Here is a 27,863-nt window from a genome sequence, read left to right on the forward strand (position 1 = left end):
AGCCCTGCCTTTTTTGGACCGGGAACTTGTTGGCCTTACCAATCTGTTTTACGAACATGCAAGTCCGATCCTAAAACAACGGTTGATGCTAAACTTTCTTGTGGCGTTGCCTGGCTTGGTACTTAGTTTTATCAAACTGTGTCACTACAATTGTGAGGACAAAGCGAGGACTGCAGATGCTGACGATCAGAATCAAAAAGTGTGGTGCTGGAAAAGCACAGCCGGTCAGGCAGCATCAGAGGAGCAGGTGAGTCGATGTTTCAGGCAGAAACCCTTCATCAGGAATTAGGCTCATTCCTGATTAAGGAGCTTATCCCCGAAACGTCGATCCTTCTGCTCCTCTGATGCTGCCTGACCGGCTGTGCTTTTCCAGCACCACACTTTTTGACTTTGTCACTGGAATTGTGTCAAGAGACATGGTCATGACATCATAAGATGTGACCTAAGGGTAAAAAGCTATCAGACGCCATCTTAACTGGGATCACCTGAAACACTTCCATGCTGACGGAAGAATGAGTTTCTGGTTAAAATTACATTGCTATTTGCTGAAGCCTTGTGTACAAATTGCTGCGTTTCCTTCATCATAACAGTGACACCTCTTCAAAAATACTTAATTGACTATCAAACAACTTGAAACATACAAACATTCTGAAAGGTGCTAAATAAATGCAAATCTATTTCTGGAATAAAGGATGTAGAGAATCGTTGAAATGGTCACATTGAGCTAGACACAGAATGCTGCTACTTCTGAAAAAACATTCCTGGTGGCCACTTCCAGCCTCTGCAAAGCTCCTTATATCTGTAACTTCCCCAACTATTCCACTTCTCCGTATCTTTGAAAGCTTTACAAACCCATCCCGATATCTGTAACTTCTTCCAGCCCCTACACCTTTCCCTATCTCTGCCACCATCTCCCGTCCTGCGTTTCTCCACATCTCGGCCCGAATTTTCGTCTGTTGTATATGAATGATTTACATCATTGGTGGTCGCTTTGCTATTCTCTCACGAAGATTGGCACTCTTACCTCCTTAAAGCTATCCCTTAGAGGAAACATTTGCCCACGGATTCTAATATCTCCCCTTTGGCTCTTTATCACATTCTGTTTAATAGTATTCCCGTTTAACTACACTAAAGGCACTGTCTATAAGCAAGTTATTGTTACACTTCCGAATCATGGAAGGCACTCTTGGATCAGGAATTGCTGGAAAAACTCAGCCGGTCTGGCAAATTCTGTAGAGAGATAGAAACGGTTCACGTTTCGCGTCCCCTCGACCCTTCCTTAGAAATGGCCTTCTGAAGAAGTCGCACTCGCAACCTTATCTCTGTTTTCTGTCCACAGATGTTGCCAGACCGGCTGAGTTTTCCAGCAATATCTCTTTGTTTCAGGTGCAAATCTTGGATAAGGACATGAGCCCAGAATTCCATCGTCTCATGTTCATTGATGTTCACAAGTCAGCCATCGAATCGGATTGAATAAAAGCAAAATATTGCGGATGCTGGAAATCTGAAGCAAACACAGTGAATGCTGGAGAAACTCAGTAGGTCTGGAAGCATTTGTGGCGAGAGAAACAGAGTTAACGTTACGCGTCCGGTATGACTTCTTTCAGAACTCAGATGCTGTTTAATCTTTCGTGTTGCCTTTTACGAAATATCTGTGTGTTTTTGAAGAAAGCACATTTATCTCCCAGTCAATGGAATTGAACGATCAAAGACACAGAGAAGTACATGTTTGGACATTGTCCTTCGTGTTCGGGATTTCCAATGCGCTGCTCAGTTTATCACGATGAGTGTTCATGTTGAAACATCCCTTCAATGAGTATCCCATCTCAGTGGGGTTGAGATGGGTCATGTAAGTTACGCAGGAGGACGGGAAACAAAGTTGATTTTTCCAGCCAGGCATCTGCTGTTGGGGGTGGGGCGTGGCATAAAATTTGGGTCAAAGTTCTGTCAAAGTTTGACTTTGTGCCCGCAACATAAATCCAGCTTGTTCAACTCGGGCTTTATTGTTCCTCGCGATGTTCGCATCAAACGTATCTGCTTTTCATCAAAAAGGGAAATATTGTAATGTTTTCAGACGCCCGGGGAAAAGAAGACAAAACAAACCCGGTCTGGAAGCGTTCATTTTTGCTTCTCCCTGCACAGTTACTGCTGAGTTGCTCCAGTACAATATTTTCACACATTTCAAAATACAAATAGACCCTATCTTTATTTTTTTTCCGCACACATAGATAGAGCAAGTGTTCTCAAAACTGTAATCCCGTGCACCAGTTAAATTGCCCTTTTCGGGAAGGAGTGAGCTTTGCTCCTGTTTGTACTCTGGACATGGGTGTTGGGTAAGCTGCTGTTCGCAGGAGGAGCGGCATTGGGACAAGGTGGGGGTGGGGGTCTTACTCTTCCGGTGCACTCGAATATCAGATCATGGCCGTGACGCTCAGCCAATCGACGTGTGGGTAACACCCCAAATCCTTGTGCCAGACCAGTGGGCGGGGGATGCACCAGTCTGCGCCAATCGAGATGGGAAAAGGAGGTGGGCGCAGTTTCTCTGAGACCTCGCTCTCCACTGCAGAGTCTCTGCTCTTTGTGTTTTTTTTTGTGAATGAAGTAATAACTGCAGCGTGAGCCTGTTTCGGCCGATGGGCAGGAAAACAATCTGACTTCACGCATAGATCTGCAGCCCTTGTTGCCACCTCTCCAATTGCCACCCCCTCCCCGCAACTCCATCTTCTCTCTCCCACATTCAGGAGTCAGGCGCAGGGCGCTGTAATTTCTGCGGAAAGATGATTTCTTCAGGGATTTCGGCTTGTGGCGCGATTCTCTTGTCTTCGTTCATAGCGTGAAGTCATTCCCTTTGCGACAATGTCGAATTATTTATTCTTAATTGATACACTATTCAAATGGATACGATGACGAAGGTGCCTGCGATTCACTGAAAAAAAAAGGCGAACCGAGAGGAACCTACTTCCTTATTGAAGAAAGATTTTCCATTCTGCACGGTGCGTGATGAATTATGACCATTTTGCCGGACATATCTGTCTGTGTGTATAAACATATATTGATATATTTATAGGTATGTATCTTTCTGCTTCTATTTTGGGAAATGTCTGTCTGTGTTCAGAGTCTATTCGCGCTCATTAGTGGCTAAATTGAGCTGGTTGTCCTGGTAACAGGATTCGGGATGTGGACTTTTCTCCGAGTGAGTGCAGACCCCAGGAGCAGCGCGCACTCGGTTTGAGGGCTGGGTCCGGCGCCGCGCTCACTTCGGCCTGAGCTTGACCCACACAAGCACTGCATGTGGTTGAGCTTCTGGTCTCCTGTCTGAGCCGATCATGTCATGTTCGAAGTCCCCCCCCGAGTCTTCTCGGGCTGGATTATTAATCAGTCGTGCGGCAGGGATTCATAATTCCGATTCACACCTTTTTAACATAGTGTTTTCCTCCTGCAATTGAACATTTCTTGTAGGCCCCCACTTTGCAGGTGTGGAGGCAGTCGGATTTCATGCAGCTTTTTAGAAATAGATACTTCTGAATTATTTTTCAACGTATGGAAAAGAGAAATCCAGCTTTTCTCTCTCTTCCCCCCCCCCCCCCCCCCACCGCAACATACTTTATTCATAAAATTTGTCACAATACATGACAAAACATCTCAACTTGAAAATGACAGAATTTGCAAGAAAACTTCTCCCCTTACAGCATGTTACACTCCGTATAAGAGCACTCGTCTAACACTCCATGTCAGATATACAGCCCGGGGTGGGGGGAGGCTCAAACTGGATATTGCAGAAAGAGCAATGGGTATTTTTTTCTCAGTACATCATTTGCTTCTTTGAGGTACTTCGGCATGTTTTTGATGCTCTTGATACACAGTGTGTCTTGTTAGGCACTCAGCCTGTGCAATTTTACAGTCTCCAGCCCCACAGTGCACGTTAGCTGAACGGTCTGAGGTAGCGACCTTTACCCGTTACAGAAAAATAAAATTTGATAATTAAGCAGTTCAGAGATCATACCTGTATATCTAGCCACATGAGAGATTAGTTCATGATGGCCTAATTCCTATAATCTTATAATCAAAGCACCACACATATGATACTCACACCAGAGTCCCTGTGTATAGCATCTTGATAGATTTCAGTCACTTGTAACTTCAACTTTTAGACTGGAACTGCAGGTAACTGCTTTCTGGAACTGTCATACACCTCAGCTTATCTCGGTACTTCTCGTCTGGGACTAACACTAATTCTGCGCTGCAAAGTGACCTAGTTCACTATATATTCTTTCCTTCTCAGAAGCACTGGTATCCACAACCATCTGAGCTCAAGGACTTCAGGTCTGCTTAAAACTTAAGTAAAAGCTGAAACTCAAAAATATTCCTCTCGAAGTTGTGACTGTTTCCCCAAACTTAAAAAATGATCCAGAATTCTCTAACAACAGTCTGACTGGCTTCCACACTGTAAGGATTCTGTGTTTCGAAGTTTGGAAGGAATTACTGGTGTTAATAGAGAGAGAGAGAGAGATTTTCTGCTGTTGATCATATTTCGAGAGGGGTCAGGAGAGCCCTTTCTTCATTCTGAGTGGCCTCCCAGCTGCCTCAGAAGATTCAATTTGATCAGTTTAAATTTAAGGTTGAGTTTTTTTTATTCTGTTAAGCAAGGGCATTCAAAGTCAGGATACCACCATCAGTCACCACCTCATCGATAAACAGTCGGCACTTATTACCCTTCTCCTGTCCTGATTGCTATGTGGTGCTGCAGGGTGACCTTACAGAGGTTTATAAAATCATGAGGGGCATGGATCGGATAAATGGACAAAGTCTTTTCCCTGGGGTGGGGGAGTCCAGAACTAGAGGGCATAGGTTTAGGGTCAGAGGGGAAAGATATGAGAGATCTAAGGGGCAACTTTTTCCCACAGAGGGCACTATGTTATGGAATGAGATGCCAGAGGATGTGGTGGACGCTGGTACAATTGCACCATTTAAGAGGCATTTGGATGGGAATAAGAATAGGAAGGGTTTGGAGGGATATGGACCGGGTGCTGGTCAGATTAGGTTGGGATATCTGGTCAGCGTGGACAAGTTGGACCGGAGGGTCTCTTTCCGTGCAGTACATCTCTATGGCTCTATACCTTATTGCAAAACTGGGTAAGTGTAATCAATGTCGATAAGGGTCATAATGACTTTGTTTTATTCTTCAGTGAGATTTGGATGTCACTGACCAGCATCTGTTGCCCATCCCTAAGTGTTCTTCAAGTGAATAACCTGCTTGACCATTTCAATGGGCATTTAAGCATCAGTTAGATGGCTGTGCCTTTGAAGTCATGTGCAGACCAGTCCAGGTATAGATGACAGATTTCCTTTCTCAAAGGAAATAGATAAACTTTAATTTCCAAATTTGTTAAATTAATTTACATTCAACCAACTGTTATGATGGTGTGAAACCCTCATCTAACAGCATTAGCCTCGGAACCATCGTCTCCTCCATCCTGACTTAATTCCATGCTTTATTATATCCACAGGGTATTTGTAATTGAATATCTTATTAATGTGGATTTGAACTTTGAAAGCTATGTCTAAGTGAGTAAATATTTCCATTGTAAAAATTGCAAGACCCAGACAGAAAACAAAACAGTTGACGTGATTTGGTTTCTTTATTACTGTTTGTAGATTTTAGACATTAGTCAGAATAGTTTTAGTAAATGACTCAACACATAATTATTCACATGCTAGAGCACAAAACATCCATTGTAAAATTTACCAAATTAGTAATCCTTGCAGATTAGGTTTTGTACACCAGTTCAAATGCATAGTAACATTTGAAATGACATCATTTGACTTGCATATGAGGCACTGAAATTTCGGCTTATGTAACCTAATTAAGCAACTACAGCTTAGATGCAGATCAGCCGTGATCTAATTGAATGATAGAATGAGCTGGGGGGGTATGAAATAAAAACAGCCATGCTGGAGAAACTCAGCAGGTTTGGCAGCATCAGTGGAGAGAGAAACAGTCAATGTTTCCAATTCAAAGATGCTTTTTCAAGGGGGTGAATGGTCTTTCCTTAGTCTCCATCCTTATAATGCTGGTGCAGATGTTTTAACCTTGCAATGGACCTTGGCTGAGCCTGGTATCAAACTTCCTGAAAGCATTGACTGTTTTATGAGGGCTAAGTTCTTTGTGAGCCTGTGTGGTGTGAGTGTGTGTGATTGTCTGTGTGTTTGATACTTGAGTGTGTGGAAGCACCCCCAACCAGAATGAACAGCATGTTATTCCACTGTATCTACAGACATTTTTATTTTGCCATCTTTTCATTTGTTCCTCAAGTTGACCAACATTGATAGAAATCATTTATTGCTGAGTATTAAGAGGCAACTGCATCTCATAGGATTTGACTTAAATGCCCGTTTGGGTAGCACGATATCTTCTCTGAAGGAGATCTTATGCATGCATTCTGCAGTGTAGTTTACTTCTCTGATTTTATTGAGATGGTTTGTGAAAATTATTGCTTGGCAGGCTTTATTGCCATGGATTGACAGAAAATGTCCAATGTTACTGAAACAGCAACCTTGAGGTTCAGGAAATGAAATAAGTTGGATGTGAATTGTGTCTTTGTTAACCAAAGCACTTGACAGCTGTGATTTACATTTGAAATGTGGTCACCTTGGAAATTTGGCAGTCAATTTTGAGTACAGTGAGGTCTCCAACATAAAGCAATGGGATACATCACCAGCTAACTAGATTGCTGACATGAGGGATACAACTGGCCAGGATGCCAGGAGAAACTCCACTCCCCAAGCTGCTAGGGTCTTGTTAGTTTCCACCACGTACTGCTCAAGATTTGCAACAAGGAAAGAAGACTTACAAACTTATTTAAGTTTTAACATGCACAGCATTAATTTTAGCCATTAACTGAACATACTGAGTACCCAGTTGAGGATGTAGTGCAGCAAGCAGATGAGCAAGCTTTCAGCTTTGATCCACGGTCCTTGAAATTTACAAAACAAATTCTTGCTAATCATGGAGGCAAGATTGAGTAAATTTTACGTTATTTGAAAATTGTGTTTGATAGCTTCTGTATATGCGATTGACCACTGTATACTTGTGATGGATTAAGTCAAAAAGAAGACATTTTAGATCTGTTGTGTTTACAGGAATGGGTGCTTTTCTGGAACAGAGATCCACAATTTTGCTTGCTTCAGCCTTTGTCGTCAAGTTTCTCCTATTCTGGAACAGTCAATGGAGACTGGACAGTGATATTGACCTGAGGACCAAAGTGTCACGTCAGCTATTACCCCCCATTTTATTTGACTGTGACAATTATCTTAACCCAAATTGTGACTGGCCTGTCAAACTCGACTGTTAATTTGAGGCCATCCTGCTGACCATATCTGAACTCAGACCGCCCAGTTCCCGTATCACCCCTGTGCTCCTTAAACAGCAAGGGCACACGCGACCAAGGAGCATTTGATTTGAAAATTCCCTTGTTTCCAAATTGCTTCATGACCCAGCCTCTCCGCAAATTCCTCCAGCCCCACAACTCCTTGAGATCACTGTGTTCATGCAATCCTGGTCTCTTCAACATCTTTGTGGGCGGCATGGTGTCACAGTGGTTAGCACTGCTGCTTCACAGCGCCAGAGATCCTGGTTCAATTCCCGCCTCAGGCGACTGACTGTGTGGAGTTTGCACGTTCTCCCCGTATCTGCGTGGGTTTCCTCCGGGTGCTCCGGTTTCCTCCCATAGTCCAAAGATGTGCAGGGTCAGGTGAATTGGCCATACTAAATTGCCCGTAGTGTTAGGTAAGGGGTAAATGTAGGGGTATGGGTGGGTTTCGCTTCGGCGGGTCGGTGTGGACTTGTTGGGCCGAAGGGCCTGTTTCCACACTGTAATGTAATCTAATCTAATCTAATCTCCAAGTTTAATCCTGTCAGAGGGAGCAGTCCCTTTAGCTGTTGGTGCCTGAAATTTTTAAAATTTCTTCCCGTAATCTCTCTCCTTTCAGACCCGGCTTTACATCTTTGAGGCACCTGTTAAAACCAAAAGATTTGATCAAGCTCTTTGTCATCAGACGTTGCTCATTGTAAAAGTTAGTTTTATATTGCCACCCTGAAATGTCTTGATTTGTTTTATTGTGTGAAAGTTACTTGACAGTTATGCTTAACTTACCATTCCAAAAATGCACAATACCCTTATTCTGAATTGGAATATTGTCAAGGGATTATTTAAAATTAAAAATGGAAAGAAGAACTGAGAGTGCTGGAAATCATAATCCAGCAATTCCTGTTTGCATTGTTTTTTGCTCATCTAAGATAGAAGATGGGAACATAGTTCAACACCTGATCCTGAAAAAAAGCCCTGTGACAATGGAGCACTCGCATGGTACTGGATTAGATTATCATACTTGACTTGTCTATTCCCCTCCTGGATTGAGACATGAACTCATAACCATCTGACTCAGATGGGAGGGTCTGACGCATTGGACCTCAAAATTGTGAAATTGTACATAATCAATAGCTGTGATACTACTTGAGATGGCAATTAAATCGTGCTGAGCCGAGTAAGCTTGAAGTCAATCTGCTTGCCACTTCAAAAACCAAACCGTAATTGTTCGGGACTTGGTGTGCGCTGGTTTGAGATGACTGGGTGTGAAAGAGGAGAAAGTGAGGACTGCAGATGCTGGAGCTCAGAGTCGGAGAGTGTGGTGCTGGAAAAGCGCAGCAGGTCAGGCAGCATCCGAGGAGCAGGAGAATCGACGTTTCGGGCATAAACCCATTAATCTGTAATGAGCATAATTCCTGATGAAGGGCTTATGCCCGAAACATCGATTCTCCTGCTCCTCGGATGCTGCCTGACCTGCTGTGCTTTTCCAGCACCACACTCGACTCTGAGGTGTGAAAGAGCTGAAGTCGGACTGACAGCTGGGATTTCTGACTGACACCAAAGAGTTCTTCTTTGAAACCCACAGCTCTGAAGCAGTACTTGGCTTCTGAGCATCCATCATACAAACATTACTACTTCCCAAAAACACTTTCAGCCTGTTGTGTTTTGGTGGAAACTGGAGAGATATTTATGAACAAACTGCATTTCAAGTTGTTATCTCTTTTTAACGTCACAGATTTCTCTGAACCAATAAAATTGAATTATCCAGCACAGGTAGGAATCATGCTGTGAAATTTTAAGGAGTTTGGAAAAGATTTACAAGGATGTTGCTTGGGCTGGAGGGTTTGAGCTGTCGCGAGAGGCTGAATAGGTTGTGGCTATTTTCCCTGGAGCTTCGGAGGCTGAGGTTTATAAAATCATGAGGTGTAGAGCAAATGAACAAAACCCTTTCCCCAGAATTGGGGAGTCCAAAGCTAGAGGTTTAAGGTGAAAGGGAAAAGATTTGCAAGGGAACCAAGGAGCAACGTTTTTACACCAGAATGGCGAGAAAATGGAATGAGCTGCCAGCGGAGGTGGTGGAGGCTGGTACAATTAGAACATTGGAAAGGCATCTGGATGGGTATATAAATCAGAAGGATATGGGCCAACTGCTGGCAAATGGGACTGGATTAATTTCAGATATCTGTTTGACATGGACCAGTTGGACCGAAGGGTATGTTTCCATGCTGTACATCTCTGACTCTATGATTATGACTATTCTTACATGCTATAACAACTATGCCAATGTCCTTGCAACATAGAAGGCATGAAATTCTGTGACTAACAATTCAACTTATTGCACTATTTGTAATGCCTTGTCTATCACAATATACACCTTACACTGTAACCACAAGCCACATGATCTCCACTTTTTCCAGCACATGGAGCACTATTTGATATGCTTGAACAGCAGAATGCAATTCACCAATGGTGCATTGGCAAATAATCATAATTTCTGGATTAGTTGAGAAATTCATTTCCTTTGTATAATTTGTAGGTGTATTCATTTGCTCAGGTGTCACTTTGGTTGAGGAATTGCAAGGAATGCAATATGATTGTGCATAAAGCTGTTGCTAAAACTTTTCTGAGTTTTGCCAGCAATTGTCGTTTCACTGAGTAAAGTATTTTTATTGTCATGGAATTAGAATAGTCTTTTCTTAAAACAGACTTTGCACTAAAGTTTTACATGGTCTGTTGCTATAAGGGCAATTTATTCTTGTTGTTTTGGAGTGAAAAGGAAATAAATCGGGAATGTTGGGAGAGTGAATGGGAATCAGTGTGAAGTGCTGCAGATTAAATCGATCTGTGAAAACATATTAAATACGTTTTCACATTCAAAGTACATGCTCAACTCGTCTTCTTCATTGGCTCCGGAATAATTTAAATAAAGTCTCTCGTTCTAACTATGCATCTTCATTGAAATGCTTAATATGAGCATACAAAATAGGAGCAGATATGGACCATTTGGTCCCTTGAGCCTGTTGTCTTGAATTCACATTGCCATCTCGCCTTGATGCTTCTGCCAAGTCAGAAATTAATCATGTGATGTGAACCAGGCCAGTCCCTCTGAAAACATTTCAAGAAGGAAGCCCAGACCCAAACTTTTCTCATTAGATCAAGCAGGTACGAATGGAGTTTTCAAGAGTTTAAAAAAAACAAATCATTTACAGTGTAACGAATGAAACACAAACGAAAGAGAACAGAAAACAAAATAACTTAACCAATCCCCCTGCCACCCCCCTCCCCCAACCTCAGCAAAAAGGTAAAACCAGCCACAGGCTGTTCCAGGAGAGACAGATGGCAGAGAGATTGAGCATGGAACCTCCCTACACTGTTGCTGTTTCTTTGGATTTCCCAGCTTACCCTGACCAGCAGCTCTGAACAGCCAGACTGCGAAAACCAAACCAAACCAGAGGAAAGCTGAGCTGGGAGAACTGGCCACTTCCTTTTCGTTGGACAAGGGGTTTTTTTTTTAAACTTCAAAACTTCTTCAAGTAGATAAACCCCGAACCTCAGAACCCATGACTTTATGACCCCGCTGAAAACGAAATGACAACATAACCTTGTTAAAGGAGCAGCATTGTCACACATGTCTGTCTTAAAAAGGCATGCCTGCTCCTGGTTGATGTGGTTGTATTTGTGGCACAGAAAATGGCCAATTGACCTAATAGATCTTTACTGGTGTTTGTGATCCTCACTGGGTCCTCCCACTTAGTTAATCTCATTCCACATCCTGATATTATTGCTGTTTCACTGCACCCATACATCACAAAACTGTTTCATTCTTAAGTCACAGCATTCTTGAGAATTAGATGGAAAATGCACACAACACTCAGCAGGTCATGCAGCACCTCTGTCGAGAGAAACAATGTGAAGAGTTTCAGTTTGGTGATGTCAAGGGTGTAATAGTTCTTAAGCAAATCTAGAGGCAGGCACAGGGGAATACAGAGCAAAAGGGATGATATGTGGCAGGTTGGAAGGCAGTCATGGAGCTGTACAGCATGGAAACAGACTCTTCGGCCCAACTGATTCATACCAATCAGATATCATCAATTAATCTTGTACCATTTGCCAGCATTTGGCCCATATCCTGCTAAATGCTTCGTCTTGATATACCCATCCAGATGTCTTTTAAATGTTGTCATTGTACCAGCCTCCACCACTTCCTCTGGCAGTTCATTTCATTATGTGCACCACCCTCTGCGTGAAAAAGTTGCCCCTTGCATCTCTTTTAAATCTTTGCCCTCTCGCCTTAAACCTGTGCACTTTAGTTTTGGACTCCACTGCTCTGGGGAAAATGCATTGGCTATTCACCCTATCCGTGCCCCTCATGATTTTAGAAACCTCTATAAGATCACAACTCAGCCTCCAGGTAAATCAGCTTTGGCCTATTCAGCCTCTCCCGATAGCTCAAACCCTCCAATCCTGGCAACATTCTTGTGAATCTTTTCCGAACCCTTTCAAGTTTCACAACATCTTTCCTACAGCAGGGAGACCAGAATTGAACATAGTATTCCAAAAGTGGCCTTACCAAAGTCTGTACAGCCGCAACATGACCTCCCAACTCCTATTCTCAATACACTGACCAATAAAGGAAAGCATACCAAATGCCACCTTCATTATCCTGTCTACCTGCAACTCCACTTTTGAGGAACTATTAACCTGCACTCCAAGGTGTCTTTCTTCAGCAACATTCCCCAGGAGCTTAACATTTACTGTATAAGTCCTGCCATGATTTGCCTTTCCAAAATGCAGCACCTCACATTTATCTAAATTAAATTCCATCTGCCACTCCTTGACCCACTGACCCATCTGATGAAGATCCCGTTGTAATCTGAGGTGACCTTCCTGGTAGTCGTAGTTGTGTGTGTGTAGTAACATCAAGTCAGGAAAGGATGGTAATTGGCCAAAAAGAGAACAAAAGGTTATTTAAAGGGTCTGTAGATGACTACAGCAGAACCATGACCTGTAATTTGAAAAATGGTAACACAGGTCTGACATTGTTACACTATTTGTCAGGTATTTCATCAAAATTTCATGTTCTGCAACTTGAGCTTCCATTGAACCTCTGTTGCAATAATGTTGCAGGGGAAGGTCTGTGTCGGATTGGGAAAAAGATTTGAAATTTAAATATGAATCAGGCTTGGGAATGAATCTATCTGTTCAGCACAATAAATGTGAGCAAGGGCATCCTGAAGGGGAGGAATTTGACTTTGCATGGCCCAACCATGCAGCTAGCATTGCTTGAACACCAATGATCATCTCTGTTTCATAGTCAGCGAATTTGTAAGTGAATATTGATTGGGAGCTTTACCAGGTGATCCTTTCGATCGTGACTCGACCAATGTGTAAGACCCTAAAATGGTCTTTGATACATCTCCTCCTGATCTTTGGTCGTTGCTATCCAGCTGCTGTTAATCCCAACTTGAACATTCATGCATGTATAAAAGTCCTCTTGTGGCACAGTGGTAGTGTCCCCACCCATGGACCGGGAGACCCGGGTTCAAGCCCCATCTGCTCCAGAGGTGTGTAACAATATCTCTGCATGGGTTCATTAGCAAAATCGGTTTACAAAAACAAATCAGAGATGTCCGCCAAGTTGACACAGCATTTGCAACAACAGGAGATGTTGAGTTCTACCCTCCTGAGTGGGAGAAAGGAAAAATAAAGCAGGCTTCTAGCAATAATTCCTCTTCAGAGGGTAGCTGCTGGCACGTGAGAATGGTGTTTGAGGAAATGATCGGTGGCGTGACTGACATCCCATAAATAACCCGAACAGAAATAGCATTTGAGCTCCCACTTGTGTGAAGTTTCACACGGCATCAATTAAGTGCAAAATTGTTGCTAATAAAAGTGGAGGAGAAAGATTCAAATGGGGTGAGAGTGTGGAGAAATGAGATGCAGTGAATTCTCAGGATATTTATGATCTGTAAATGTGAACAGCTGATTGTGTGGGTGGCTGTGTCTCTGTGTTTAGGAAGGCAAGTCAATGCATTTTGAAATTAGCAGGTGGTTCCAAATGGAGGTGATAACAAATTGAGTCACCTTTGGTTGTATTCACAAGATTTGTTGCATTAGATTTATAACCATGATATGATATGCTGTTTTGTATCAAAGACATTGATGTACAGATGGTTCAAATCTTGCTCAACCTTTAATTCTTTTCAAATGCATTTTTCTTGTGGTAATTAACAACTAGTATGATTGTGTTCAATTAGTTTTGCTGGTGAATAGGTAATGCTGAAAGAATTCAGAAAATATGGTTTCAGCTTTTCTGCCAATGACAACCAAAAATTGAAGTGTTTCACTTCTGGGCACATAATTGGCCACTCTTACTGTGTCTGGCCAAAGTTTATTCTAAACCCAAATTCATTCAGTTTTTTAAAAAATCACTGGCTGGACCAGCATGACGCCCATCCCTAATTGCACTGGAAATGGTGATGGTGAACTGCCTCGTTGATGCACTGCAATCCATGGGGTGTCAGTACACCGACAATGCTGTTTGGAGGGTGCTCCAGGACTTTTAACCAGCAACAACAAAGGAACAGCAATACATTTCCAATTCTGCATGGTGAGTGACTTGGAAGGGAACTTGCAGATGGTCATGATCTCTTGTATCTGCTGCCCCTGTGCTTTTGATGGTATTGGCCAGGGGTTTGGAAGGTGCTGTCCTAAGAGTGTTGGTGATTTTCTACAGTGCAAATTGTAGATGTTGGACGCTATTGCTGCTGAGCATCGGTGGCGGAGGGAGTGGATGTTTGTGGATGTGGTGCCAATTAAGCAGGCTGCAATGTCCTGGGTGGACCTAACTGTTTGAGTATGTTGGAGCAAATGAGAAATATTGTGTCACACTCCTGACTGGTGCCTTGCAGATGGTGGGGAGTGAAGAGGTAAATTACCCGCTGTCGGATTCCTAGCCTCTGACCTACTCTCAGCCACAGCGAGCTAGCTTACATACTTATCATCAACCTGGGCTACAAATCTTCTCAAAAATTGCGAACAGCATTTGTATGTCTCATCCAGTTGAGTTTCTGGTAAATGGTAACCCCCCAGGATGTAGATGGTGGGGTATTCAGTGATAGTAATGCTATTGAATGTCAAGTGGCAGCGTTTACATTGTCTGTCTGTTTCTTGTTGGAGATGATCATTGCCTGGCAATTTTTGTGGTGCCAACATCACTTGCCACTTCTTCGCCCAAGCTGAAGGGACAGGTCAGGGGTGTGAGAGACCATTTCAGAGGTTTTCAAAATAATGAGGAGGCTTGATGGGGTAGATAAGGAGAAATCTAAAAAGGATTATGAACAAGAGAGCATAAGTTTAAATCATTTACAAAAGGAGCAGATGTGATCCAAAAAACAACTTCTTCACACATTCACTGGAATACACTGCCTGAAAGTGTGTGGAGGCAAGTTCAACTGAGGCATTCAAGAGGGGCATGGGATTAATATTTGGGTTGGAATAATCTGCAAGGGACTGGGGATAAAAAGCAGAAAATTGGCAGCACGGAATGATGCTCACTTCGAGGGCAGCCGCAGACCTAATGACCTGAATAGACTCCTTCTGTGATGTGAACAAAGTTAGTAAAACATGAAAGGAAACAAAGAGGATAGATAGAGAGAAACCATTTCTGCTGGTCGACCTATCTTGGGCAGGAAGGTGTGGCTTAAAAATTACAGCCGAACCTTTCTGAAGTGCTATCAGGTAACACATCTCACAATTGTTGGAATGAATTTTGGAACTCACTTCCACAAATGGTGGAATTAATGCTGGGTTAGATCTCTTTTAAATTTGAGGTTTGTGGATTTTTGATATCCACAGATATTAAAGGATATGTGCCAAGGTTGGTGTCCAGATTTAGTTACCAATTTGTTCTGATCTCAGCAATTGATAAAACAGGTCAATGGGATGGAGTGACCTTCTCTTGTTCCGATCTGCTCCAGACCCAGGTAGTGTCTTGAGGGTCCCGTTGTTGGCATCCCTTTCTCTGAATGATAAGCTCTGGTTTGAAGTCCTGGTCCAGGACTTGATGGTCAATGAAGGTGCATTTATAATACGGCCAGACAGGTTGAGTATTTGGTCAATAACAGATGCTCGGAAGAGAAGAGACACCTGATCAGCCATAACATGTTGGGGCCTTGCTCATCACTATCCACACCTCCAAAATGAACTACACACAAGAAAGTGCATGTTGCCACAGCAACTCTGACTCCTTGCGTGAACTGTAATCCACCACTGCCAATTTGGAATACCTTGCACAGTTCAATTGCTGGGAGAAAGTAAAGGGGCAAAAGGACAAACCATTCCCACTTTCAGAGGGCATACTGCACCCGTTTATTGTGGCACATCAGCATCCTTCATAATGTCATCTATTACTGGCTAATGTAAAACCGAATAGCCTGAGACCCCGCTGTTGTGTGCCACGAATGCATTTGAAATGAGATCTGATATATGTAATGTGCAGAAAGAATTCAAGAGCACTTCAGTTTCACTGGGCCTTACAGAGTCTATAAATAAACTGCAGCCCAGTTTGCCTTGTACACAGTAACATGAAATGAGATGGCTGATAAAGATCTCATGATTTGTGTTTCAGGCATCTGTCGGGTGAGAATTGGAGTGCATTTCCTCCACCTTTAGGTTTTTTAATCCCTTCTGTTGATAGATCAGAGATACACCTCCTACCCATTGCAGAGAGGACACTGGCAACAGTGCTGGCACTGGGCCACAACTCATTGCATGAAAGCAAGAATGTTGTTTCATGGAATCCATACAACGTAGAAGCAGGCCATTCATCCCATCAAGTCCATACCAACCCTCTGAAGAGCATCCCTCCAGACTCTTTTTTTTTCAAATGTTTTTTCCCCCTCCCTAATCTATCCCTGTAATTCTGCACATCTTTGGACTGTGGGAGGAAACCAGTGCACCCGGAGGAAACCAATAGGGAGAATGTGCAAACAACGCACAAAAAGTCACCCGAGACTGGAAACAAACCTGGGTCCCTGGCGCTGTAAGACAGCACTGATAACCACTGAGCTCCCCTGCCACTTTAAGATCAATGATGTCTGTGCCAATCATAAGCCAAGCTCTGCCTTCAATATCATTGAGTTGATAGAAAGGTAAATATGTTCATCCAATGTGCTAGATAGTCTGTTTATCGAAAGATCAGCTGTGGCATGGAGAGCTGGAGAGATCCCCAATTCCATTCCTGCCCAGTGTTGAGTCAGCTGATGGATAGGCAGCACAAATTGTAGAGTGCCTAAGTGCCTTGTCCAAGAGTAAGGGGAAACCATTCAGCTGCTTCTGCGCTTGATCTTGATCCATCTTCTGACTATGTGCTTGCGAACATGTCTGGGCTTTTCAGTCTGTCAATGTAATCATTCATCATTTTTCAGTGATGGAATATGGTGACGAGTGCACCGTACCCAAAGCTAGGACACCATGCTTGTGCAACTGTCTGACTGCAATCTTTCATCCAGTCATTTAAATCAGTGGAAAATTGCTATCTTTAGTTAGAAGAAAGAAAAATCTGATAGCAACATTAGATCGAGAGAAATATTCTCTGAGACGTGGATAATACTTGAAAGATTGGTATGCTCAATAAATGCATGACAAATACTTGTGCTATTTATAAATCCCAGCTGGCATCTAAGATTACATTGCAGTTTCAGTTGTCAGTAACAACACTCAGCTTTCCCAAGTTACACACACTTTACACAGTTTGTTTGATTTCTATGTAAGACATTAAATTTTCCTTGCCGTTTGAGCATTCTGTCCATGTCTCTGCTACAGGTGCTGATATTCATCAGAGGGTATTGCCTCTTTTGTGAGGTCACTGCTACATTACCAGGATGCAATGTGTGTTTAATCACAGCTATGTTTAGTGAGCACACAAACAAAGTGTTGTCAAGTGGTGACTGTGTGAAATTTGAGAAAAAACCCTGAAACACAATTTATTACAGCTATTTCTCATATTACATGTGTTTTTTATAGACACTCCTGCAAATATAGATGATGCACCCTTCATAGCTTCAGGGCATCTCAAAGCTAGTGAAATAATTTAGAAGCCACCCAAAAAATCTTGTGATTCCTTCACATTGTCAGAGCACAACTTGTCAGATTGTTGCAATTTTATGTGTACAGCTCAAGAAGGGGAGTGCAGAGCGATGGGTTAATTGTTTTGTACTGTCCCAGCAAAGAGCTGGCACAACACAATGGGTTGAATGTCATTTTCAGCTGCAAACTCTGGTAGGAAGAAAGAAAGAAAGAAAGCAATAATTCTGGCATTTCCAGTGTGTGCATTTTGTTTTAATATGATCATTTTGTTTATCATATCTAGCCCATGGGTTGATGGATACAAATATGGACTACGAAAGACCAAACGTAGAAACCATCAAGTGTGTGGTCGTGGGCGACAACGCAGTAGGAAAGACCAGGCTAATCTGTGCAAGAGCATGTAATGCCACCCTGACACAATACCAACTATTGGCCACTCATGTACCAACAGTCTGGGCCATTGACCAGTACCGTGTGTGCCAAGAGGTAAGTAGAACATGCACTTCATTGTGGTGCAGTGCAACCCATTTTAGATCATTTGTGAAACCTTTTTTACTCAGAAGTTGATAGTGAGATCTCAAATATTGCAAAAGCAGGATCTTGTGCAGAAAAAATGTTGACTATTAACAGATGCTCAGGGATCAATACCATATCTTTCAATTCAGCACTTTACGACATTGTGAAATTAATATTGTGTTCAACAATTCCTGCTCCTAGGGAAAGCGGGTGGTGGCAATAAGTTTTGCCAGTTACAGCTCATTTAGCCCTTTTTTTTAATCTGCCCTTCCCCTTTTATGTTATCTTTGCGTGCCCAGTACATTTTCCAAATTCTTTTGTTTTCGCCCTTGTGCTGTGATCCTGTTGAATCTCTCCTGCCTTTCACACTATCAGTGTTTTTTTGATCTTTTGCTTCCTTTCTCACTTTTCCTGCATCTGTACTTGGTAAAAATCTGGTAAAGCTGTGAAATTTTCTACTTTTCGCACAAGGTCAATGATGGGAAATTATTTTGCGTAGATGCTGCCTAATTTGGTGACTATCAATATTTTCTGTATGTTATAAAACAGGCAATATATTTTAGTACACAGGCCTGATGGACTGAACAACCTTCATCCTGCCTCATTCTGTGATTGCTGATATTATAGGCATGAGATGCGAAATACAAATGCTTTGTTTACTCCAGATAGCCAGTGGGTGAAGGAGGAATGCAAAGCTAACCTTTATTTGGAATAGCCTTATTCACAAAGTGAAACATTATAAATACATATCTCTTGATTCCATTCCATTCTTGTCTCTTAATATGTCCTTCAGGGACCATCCAATCTTAACTGTCCATCTGTACGTTCTTAGTTTTAATTTAAACAATTCGCAAGCACAATCATCTATCAATAAGCAGGAACTAAAGACAGGGAATTTGGATAATTTTAACTTGTGCATTATATCACACCTTTGGAGCAGTTGAGACTTGAACCTAGACCTCCTGGGTTTGAGATAGGGAAACAACCATGCACTACAAAAGCCCCAGGAGATTTACAATTAAATGAACTTAGAATCAAAATGAGAGAACTTGACTGGCTGGATGCTGTGGGAAAGACTCAGAAGATCACAGTTTAACAATCCATGAAGTCTTTTGAAGTCAGAGGTGAAGAGAATTTCTTTACTCTGTGAAGGTCATTAATCTACAGAGTTATCTTGTCTTGAGAGCAGTGGAGGCTTGGTGAATGGATATTCTTTTAGTTGAGGCAGATGGATTCTTGACTAATGAGTAAGTCCAAGGTTATTGAATAGGCAGGGAAGAGACATTGAAGGTACAGTCAGATCAGTCATTGACTGAGTGAATGGTAAAAGAGGCTTGGGGGCCAAATGGCCCTGTTGGGCTCCTGATCTGTGTCTTCGTATGTATGCACTACAATAAGAACTGGAATTCATGCTTGCACTCACGGTATCTTGCCATTTCATTTGTCTTTGGAGTGTTGGTCATGCTGTTTCTATAAAGTATAAACAAAGAACTGCAGTTGCTGTAAATCTGAAACGCAAAGTGTGGAAGAAACTCAGCAGGTCTGACAGCATCTGTAGAGAGAGAAACAGATTCAACGTTTCGAGTCCAGTGTCCCTTTGTCAGAATGGTGTTAGAAACATTAACTCTGTTCCTCTTCACAGATGCTGCTACCAGACCAGTTGAGTTTCTCCAGCACTTTGTATTTTAGCATAAGGTAGTTTCTGCTTGTCCTGAGGGTCAGTCTGACTTTGTATGTATGTCGGTTAGGTAGGACCGAGTGGGACTCATTCAATGAAATTTGGGCCTTTACAGAGAGGCAACTGTTACTCAGATGCTTTGGCCCTCAGCTATACAATTTTCTCAATGTCCTCCTTCATGTCTCTCTCTCTCTCTCTCTCTCTCTCTCTCTCTCTCTCTCACTTTCCTGTTTTAGGGGGACACCTTAAATTTTGCATGTTTAACTCAGCTTTTGGTTAACTGATCTAAAATTTCCTTCGTGATTCAATATTATATTTGGTTTAATAATATTCTGTGAAGCATGCAGGGTATCCTATTACTTTAAAGATGCAATCTAAATTCAAGTTGTGAAGGGCAGGTCTGGTAGGTGAAAAGGATGCGAGATGATAGAAATTGAGGCTCTGGTCAAGAAAAAGAGAAGGAAGCATATATCAGGTATAGACCGCTGCAATCAAGTCAATCCCTGAAAGAGTTATAAGGGCAGTAGGTGTATGCTTAAGAGGGAAATCAGGAGAGTAAAAAGTGGATGTGAGATAGATTTGACAAATAGACTTCAGAAGAATCCAAAGAGATTCTACAAATACAATAAGGACGAAAGAGTAACCAGGGAGACAGTTGGGCTCCTGAAAGATCAACATGGCTGTCCAAATGTGGAACCACAGGAAATGGTTGAGATACTTAAAAACCTTTTGCATCAATATTTACTGTAGAGAAGGATATGGAAATGAGGGAACTTGGCGAAATAAATGGTCATGTCTTGAAAAGAGTTCATATTTTAGATGAGGAGGTGCTAGAGGCCTTAGAACACAATAAGGTAGATAATTCCCTGGGACCTGATCAGGTGCTTCCCAGAAATTTTTCAAGAAGAGATTTCTGGGCCCCTTACTGAGATATTTGGATCATCAACAGCCATGGGGGAGGTGCTGAGAGACTGAAGGTTTGCTAATGCGTTGTCATTATTTAAGAAACACTTTGAGGAAAAGCCAGGGAGCTCAAAACAGGTAAGCCTTCAGTCAGTGTTGGGTAACTTGTTAGAGCCGATTCTCAGTGACAGGACACAACGTGCATTTGGAAAAGCAAGGACCAATCAGGGATAGTAAGCGTGGCTTTGGAAATTATGGGAAATCATATTTCAGAAATTTGATTGAGTTTTTTGAAGAGGTGACAAAGAAGATTGAAGGCAGAGCTGTAGACCTTATCTCCATGGACTTCAGCAAAGCATTCGAGAAACTTCTGCATGGTAGACTGGTTAGTCAGGTGAGATCACATGAGATCCAGAGAGCGCTAGCCAATTCAGTACAAAATTGGCGAGAAGGTAGAAGAGGGTGATGGTACAGGATTGTTTTTTGGACTGGAGGCCTGTGACAAGTTGACAAGTAGTAGATTTATTTCTCCTTCATTTATGTAAGTATCTTGGATATGAATATGGAAGGTACGTTAGTAAGTTTGCATATGACACCCAAATTGGAGGTGCAATGGACAGTGTAGAACTTTATCTCAGAGTACATTGGTACGTTGATCAGAAGGGCTAATGGGCCAAGAAATGGTTGAATTTAAATGAATACAAGATGCTGCATTTTGATGAGGCAAACCAGGGCAGAACTTAGACAGTTAATGGTTGGGGAGTGTTGACGAATAAAGAGACCTTGGGGTGCAGGTGCATAGTTCCTTGGAAATGGAGTCACAGGTAGATAGGGTTCATTGGTCATAACATGAAGTCGAGGAGTTGGGATGTCATCATGTGGCTGGAGAGGACGGTAGTTAGGCCACTTTTGGAATATTGCATTCAGTTCTGATCTTACTGTTGTAGGAAAGATGTTGCTAAACTTGAAAGGGTCCAGAAAACATTTGAAAGGATGTTGCTGGGACTGGAGCGTTTGAGCTATAGAAAGAGGCTGAATAGGCTGGGGACTTTTTCCCTGGAGCATTGGAGACTGAGGGCTGATCTCTTAGAGGTTTATAAAATAATGACGGGAATGAATAGGGTGAATAGCCAAGGTCTTTTTTTTTCCAGGCTAGGAGAGTCCAAAACTGGAGGGTTTAAGGTGAGAGGGGCAAGATTTAAAAGGGATCGGAGGGGCAGAGGATGTTGGGTGTATGGATCAAGCTACCAGAGAAGATGATGGAGGTGGGTACAATGGAACATTTAAAAGGCATCTGGATGAGTATATGAATAAGAAGGGATTAGGGGGATATGGGCCAAATGCTGGCAAACAGGACTTAGTCAGATTGGGATGTCTAGTCGGCATGGACTGTTTCCATCATGTATAACTATATGCCTCGATAAGTTATTGTTGCACATGGTTATTTGTGCTTACATTTATTTGAGTGGAAAACAATAACACAGCACAACAAACACTTGAACTTCAAAACAAAGGCAGAAAATGCCACAAGTACTCAGGAGATCAGGCAGTATCTGTGGAGAGAGAAAGGGTTTACCCTTCAGTTTGATGAGTTTGAGTCCGATTTAATAAAGTATGTTTAGCAATGTGTGACCTCGATTCTCAATCCCTTGATTAGAGTTCTGGTATAGTCATTGCAAAGCTCCAGTACCCTCAATTTGATTTTGCGAAAGGCAGAGTAATTTACTTCGACTCATTATCATTCACATGGGGAGATTGGTGTTGAGCTTTACTTCTGAGTTCAAGAAATCTGAACAGCATTGAAAACCATGGAGCATAAAATGTTGTATCACTGGGAAAAGAAAGAGAATTGAAGTTGGCATTAATTACAGCTGAAGAGGGTAATGTCTTTCAAAATACATCAGTCAGTAGTGTTCTCACCTCTGTCAGAATGTTGTGGGTTCAACATTGAACCCATCGTGGGTTCAACTGCTCCAGAAACCTGGGCAAATCATTTAGCTAACTTCCTAATCAGTGATGCTATTACTCATGTCTGAGCAGGTTGGACTTTAACCTGGGCCTGTTGCCCAGAGGTAGGGACACTGCCACAACAGACATCTTGAGCACGTAATCTCTGCTGATTTACAGATGCATAGGCAGTACAACAGTGTCAAAGGTGCCATCTTTCATGTGGATTATGAAACAAAAGCCCTGTCTGCCCTCCCGGATGGACATGTTCAGCCCTGCAATCTTCATTCACTGAACAGCATGGAAAGTTTTGCCAATGTAATGTCTTGGCCAATATTTATTTCTCAGTACGGCTTTTACTGGTTTTGTCCATAATCTGCGTAACTATCATACAAGATATCATGTCATCTGTCAGATGACGTAATACTTGGAATGTATTCATAGGTCCAGAATGACATGGTCAGTAAGAGCTCTCTAGCAACAAAGGAAACAGAACATCAGTCAATGTGGCAGGTTATCTGTTTATCATTACATTGTTTTTGATGGGAATTTGCTGTTCTCAGGTGGAGTACTGCTTTTCCTGTATGACAACAGTGAGTACACTTCAGTACATTGCACCACAATGAATTGTTTGCTCTATGTCCATCATTTCTCTTAAGTGGAAAGATGATGACAAATACACTTAAATAAAACATGTTTAACTGTGAAACCGTCCAGGATGTCCCAAGATCATCAAAGTTACTTTTTAATGCGGATAGTTTTATCAGGAGCATCCAGTTTAACCTATTAAAAACATGTAAACATTGGTTGATAGCTAACAAGTTTTTGAAGATGTAAGTTTTAATTTGTAAATAAATATAGGTATGTTGAGTTGCAAACCCAAGAGGACATTACTGGTGTTAGTTACATAATCCCAATTTTGTTTCTGTAAAGGCATGGTGTTTTACCTGTTCAATAATGTGACAGCACTGGCAAATCAGTGTTAATTGATCATCCCCTATTCTACTGAGATCATTAAAAGTCAAAACGTGTTTTGTTTCCTGGCATCAGTCCTTGACATACCTTTTTAACAGTTTGAAGCTATATTCCCCTGCTGTACAATTTCAGTATAACTTACATTCATGTTCCAGTTGCATCCTTCTCCATATTTGTAACTGTTCCACACGATTATGAGATTACCAATAACACTGTTAGATCACTGACATTTTTCCAATCAGACTTTGAGTCCACTGGTAGATTCAGGTACAACTTTGTTACAGCTTCAGATTTTTTTTGCAGTAAGGCATGCAAAGACTTCAGATTGTGTACAGTTAAAACTTAAGAGTGCCCACATCCCTCTTGATATTATTGGTCTGTGGCATTGAGATGTCCCTCTGTAATTCGCTGTCTCATACAACATATGAAAGAGATGGACAGGCTGGTGGTCCATTCATGGTCATGATATTTTCAGTAACTTCAATGATAAGGCGGGGGGCGGAAAGGGGGCTGAACCTGGTTTGAATCTTTTCTTTTGCTGAATATTTTGCATATATGCGGATCTATAACTACCTCAGAATCTGTATCTATGATTATCTGAAGAGTCTGTACTGAAACCGACTCTTAATATTGCAACAGATTGATTAAATAATTCAAGAGGAACAACTATTTATGTAAGCTGCATGCTCTATCTAAGCTGGTGACCTTGATTGAACAGTTTTGCTCTGTTCGACTTGCTGAGACCACATTTTCCGAAGGCTGTCTGCCTACTGTCAGCCATGTTCTGCTGCATTCTGTCAGCCTTTGTCTAATCAGTTATGGGCAACCCCATTGGCTATTTTGTGCCACTTGGTCATGGGCAGCACTAACAAGCACCAATCCGAAATTACACCTCAGCCTTCCACCATCAGACGCCAACCTTTTAGTTCTTCTTTACACTGTTGCCAGTGCTTGAATGTCTCCCTTGTATCTTCACACCAAAAGGTGAAGGAGAATTCAAGATGCTGTCCTGTTATTATGCACCTCAGAGACAGTTTGTTCTCTCCCACACTCTGGTATTTTGGCAGTGCAGTTAAGTATTTTGGCAACATAGTTCGATATGAGTGTAACTGAACATTGGGTGGGCACGCTATCTGCCAAATCAACTAAAGCACGTGACTCTAATACATTTGGGTGTCAACTCCGACAACATTCTTCATGGAAGAAATGTCTGGTTTATGTTCTGTTCCTTGGCACTGGTCATTATGGGGCAGGGACTGAGGGTGTCACTTTTCAGGCAAGGGATTTGAAATGCATAAAATCACCTCCTCAGTTTGTTTTTTGTTTGAAAGGTTCTGGAACGTTCACGTGATGTGGTTGATGATGTCAGTGTTTCACTGCGGCTCTGGGATACATTTGGTGATCATCACAAGGATAGGCGCTTTGCCTATGGCAGGTACAGCAATGCAAAAGGTGAAGATGTTATTCTTGGATTTGTTTGAGTGGGAAACTCCAGATTTCCAGTTGAAGCATTTAGTCATGGAGGAAAGAAATACTGAAGCAACCAATGGCATGAAAACTCCATTCTCTTCAGAATATTCTGCTTTCCATAAGCTACATTCCACCACAATTCAAATGCGAAAAAAGACTTTTTTCACCTTTGTAAATGCATGCCTTACAATGTCCTGCAGGGTTTATTTTCAGAGTGAACCATCATGAAATGAAAATTAGCATTTGATGCCAAACTGTAATCCTTTTGATAAACTCAGTATTTCATGAACAAATCTGAAATGAGAGAAATGTTGTGAATCTGGGGAATTGCAGCCCTCAGCCAATGAAGTATTCTCTCGGAATGATGCAGCATCTCTGCTGCGTCATTCAACTGCACTGTGAACCTTTCACTCTGGAGACATGCTCTGCATCATTTTGAAAACCTGGCCAATGAAGGAGCCTGAGATCAAACTTCCACTGGTGCCAATCGAGGAGAGTTTCATCTGCAACTATTTTATTCCATGTATTTGATTTTCAAGTCTTCATTGATAAGTGCAGCTAATTTGCAATGACTTAATCCGCATGCAATCGGTGTTCACCTCAATAATAGACATAGTCAGATATTGCAGCGCTTCGTTCCTATAAATGTCAGTGAAGAACAGTTATTTTTAAGCAAATTATGGCTGCATTTAAGGGGAGGCTGGATAAATGTATCTGGGGGAGAAGGCCAGAATAATGTTGTTGGTAAAATCAATGACTGCAGATGCTGGAAACCAGATTTTGGATTAGTGGTGCTGGAAAAGCACAGCAGTTCAGGCAGGATTGAAGAAGTTTTCCTCCTCTCTCTACAAGAATCTCAGGGAGTCCCTCTCCCACTGCAACTCCCAGGTCATTTCCTCTGCCCTGAACCTCTATTCTATGCTACTTTCTCCCCACCTTCCTCTCATTTATCTCTCCACCCTTCAGGCACTCTGCCTGTATTCCTGATGAAGGGCTTTTGCCCGAAACGTCGATTTTCCTGCTCCTCGGATGCTGCCTGAACTGCTGTGCTTTTCCAGCACCACTGATCCAGAATAATGTTGTGACAGGCTAAGATTAAATAGGGCAAGTCCATTGGAAACATAAAACACCAGCATGCATCAGACAGGCTGAATGGTCTGTTGCTGTGTGATGCATGCTATGAAATAAAATGCAATCGCTAAGGTTTCTGATACATCCATTGGCGACACAAGCATTATGTCACTGTGTGGTCTCTAGCTCTTTTGGAATTGTAATGGGTAAATTTGTTCTCTCTCTCTCTTGCTCAGATCTGATGTGGTTGTGCTTTGTTTCTCCATTGCAAACCCCAACTCACTGCATCACGTAAAGACCATGTGGTACCAGGAGATTAAACACTTCTGTCCACGTGCCCCTGTCATTTTGGTAGGCTGCCAGTTGGACTTGCGGTACACGGACCTGGAAGCTGTTAATCGTGCACGGAGGCCTCTTGCAAGGTACAGTCCTTAATGCCTATGTTCACGTCAAGTGAGGAAATGTAATTTGTACTCATATTTTAGTATCTGGTCAAATTACAACCAACAGTCAGAGTTTTCCCCCGAAAGTCCAATTGACTTTATCTAAAGAATTGATGAGCAGATAGTCTTTGTGAAATGTGAGTCTGCAAACTTTGGTCAGGATAGCCAGTCCAGTAATCCTCTGTCAGGTGAAGTATGGGAAGGAATCCATACCCAAGTTGGGTGGAGGTAGAATTGGGCCAGGTTTTGTGCCCTTCGTTCCCCCACAAGAATTGACTGACTGAACCTGGATCACAAGTAGAAATGTTTACCTGAATGAGGTACCATGAGGTAATTCATGCCAGTGCAAAGCAACCTCATTGTGAGTCATTCAGGAGAAACCCATGAAGAGAAAATTTGGGAATGCATCATGGATGTGATTGGCCAGCCTGACTCATTTATGATGTTTTGGTTTGGAAAATTAAAACAAAGAAAAATCAAATCTCCAGTACCCTTCAACATGTCTCCTCATCTTGCTGGCCATCCCACCCTTACCCTTCAGCAGAGTAGCAATTCTGTACTGTTGACTCCCAAATCAACTGCTGCACTGTCTATCAAGCCTCGTTCATTGAAAAGCCTTGGTTTAATGTTTGTTTCAGGCGAGATTAAGAATTACCTGGATGAAAATGATACTCGTGAGTATTGAATGTTTTTAACTGCTGCACAAGTTATTTAAAGGTTTTCTCAATGCTCTAACCATGCAAAGCCTGTTATTTCCCATGCAAAGCTGGCAATACTTCATTTACATCCGTAGCAGTGGATTTTGGGCAGTAACTTATTAATACACTGTCATATGTGCCAGAGAATATTCAGTTTCATTTGAAGGTCGCGAAATTGAATATCATTGGGATGAAGCATATGGGGATGAGGTGGGATATTCACGATAGGGAATCACCTTAGATACAGTCAGTTTGTACCACCACCTGATCTTGCCCCATGGACTTCTTCATGATCAGCTTCAATCTCCCATTATGAATATAAGCATCTACAACATAGGAACTGGAGTAGGCCATTCAGCCCCTCAAACCTGTTCTACCATTCAATCAGGTCATTGCTGATCTGTGGCTTAATCCATCCACTCCCTTTGGCCCATATCCCTTCACACTTGCTCAATAGAAATGTATCTGTTTAAAACGAAAAACTGATCCAGAATCCACTGCTGTTTGTGGAAGAGAGTTCCAAACCTCTATCACCCTTTGTGTGTGGAAGTGCTTCCAAACATGTCCCCTGGATAGTCTGGACCTAATTCTCAGACTGCGTCCCAAGTTCTCGAAGTCCCAACCATCGGAAATCGTTTATCTTTATCTTCCCCTGTCTTTTGCTGTTAATGTCTTGAAGACTTTGATCAGATCACCCTTTAATCTT

The 27,863-nt window shown here is 42.1% G+C and overlaps 1 protein-coding gene across 6 annotated transcripts in view; it reads left to right on the forward strand.

Moving 5' to 3' along the window:
- The first annotated feature begins 2,473 nt into the window (after positions 1–2,473).
- rhobtb2a (Rho related BTB domain containing 2a) overlaps positions 2,474–27,863 on the forward strand; it is a 60,300-nt gene continuing 34,910 nt past the window's right edge. Inside the window, exons 1-4 of one of the 6 annotated variants that reach the window (XM_043681216.1) lie at positions 2,474–2,993; positions 17,740–17,942; positions 24,807–24,910; positions 26,253–26,438. In XM_043681216.1, the coding sequence (XP_043537151.1) occupies positions 17,751–17,942; positions 24,807–24,910; positions 26,253–26,438 (482 nt within the window). In that variant the 5' untranslated portion in view covers positions 2,474–2,993; positions 17,740–17,750. Of the gene's footprint in view, positions 3,068–17,739; positions 17,943–24,806; positions 24,928–25,173; positions 25,469–26,252; positions 26,439–27,863 lie in introns of those variants that run through there. The other 5 variants (XM_043681212.1, XM_043681213.1, XM_043681215.1 and 2 more) reach the window with 5 other exon arrangements.

The sequence above is a fragment of the Chiloscyllium plagiosum genome, chromosome 42 (assembly GCF_004010195.1).
Source record: "Chiloscyllium plagiosum isolate BGI_BamShark_2017 chromosome 42, ASM401019v2, whole genome shotgun sequence".
In the NCBI taxonomy this organism is placed as follows: domain Eukaryota; kingdom Metazoa; phylum Chordata; class Chondrichthyes; order Orectolobiformes; family Hemiscylliidae; genus Chiloscyllium; species Chiloscyllium plagiosum.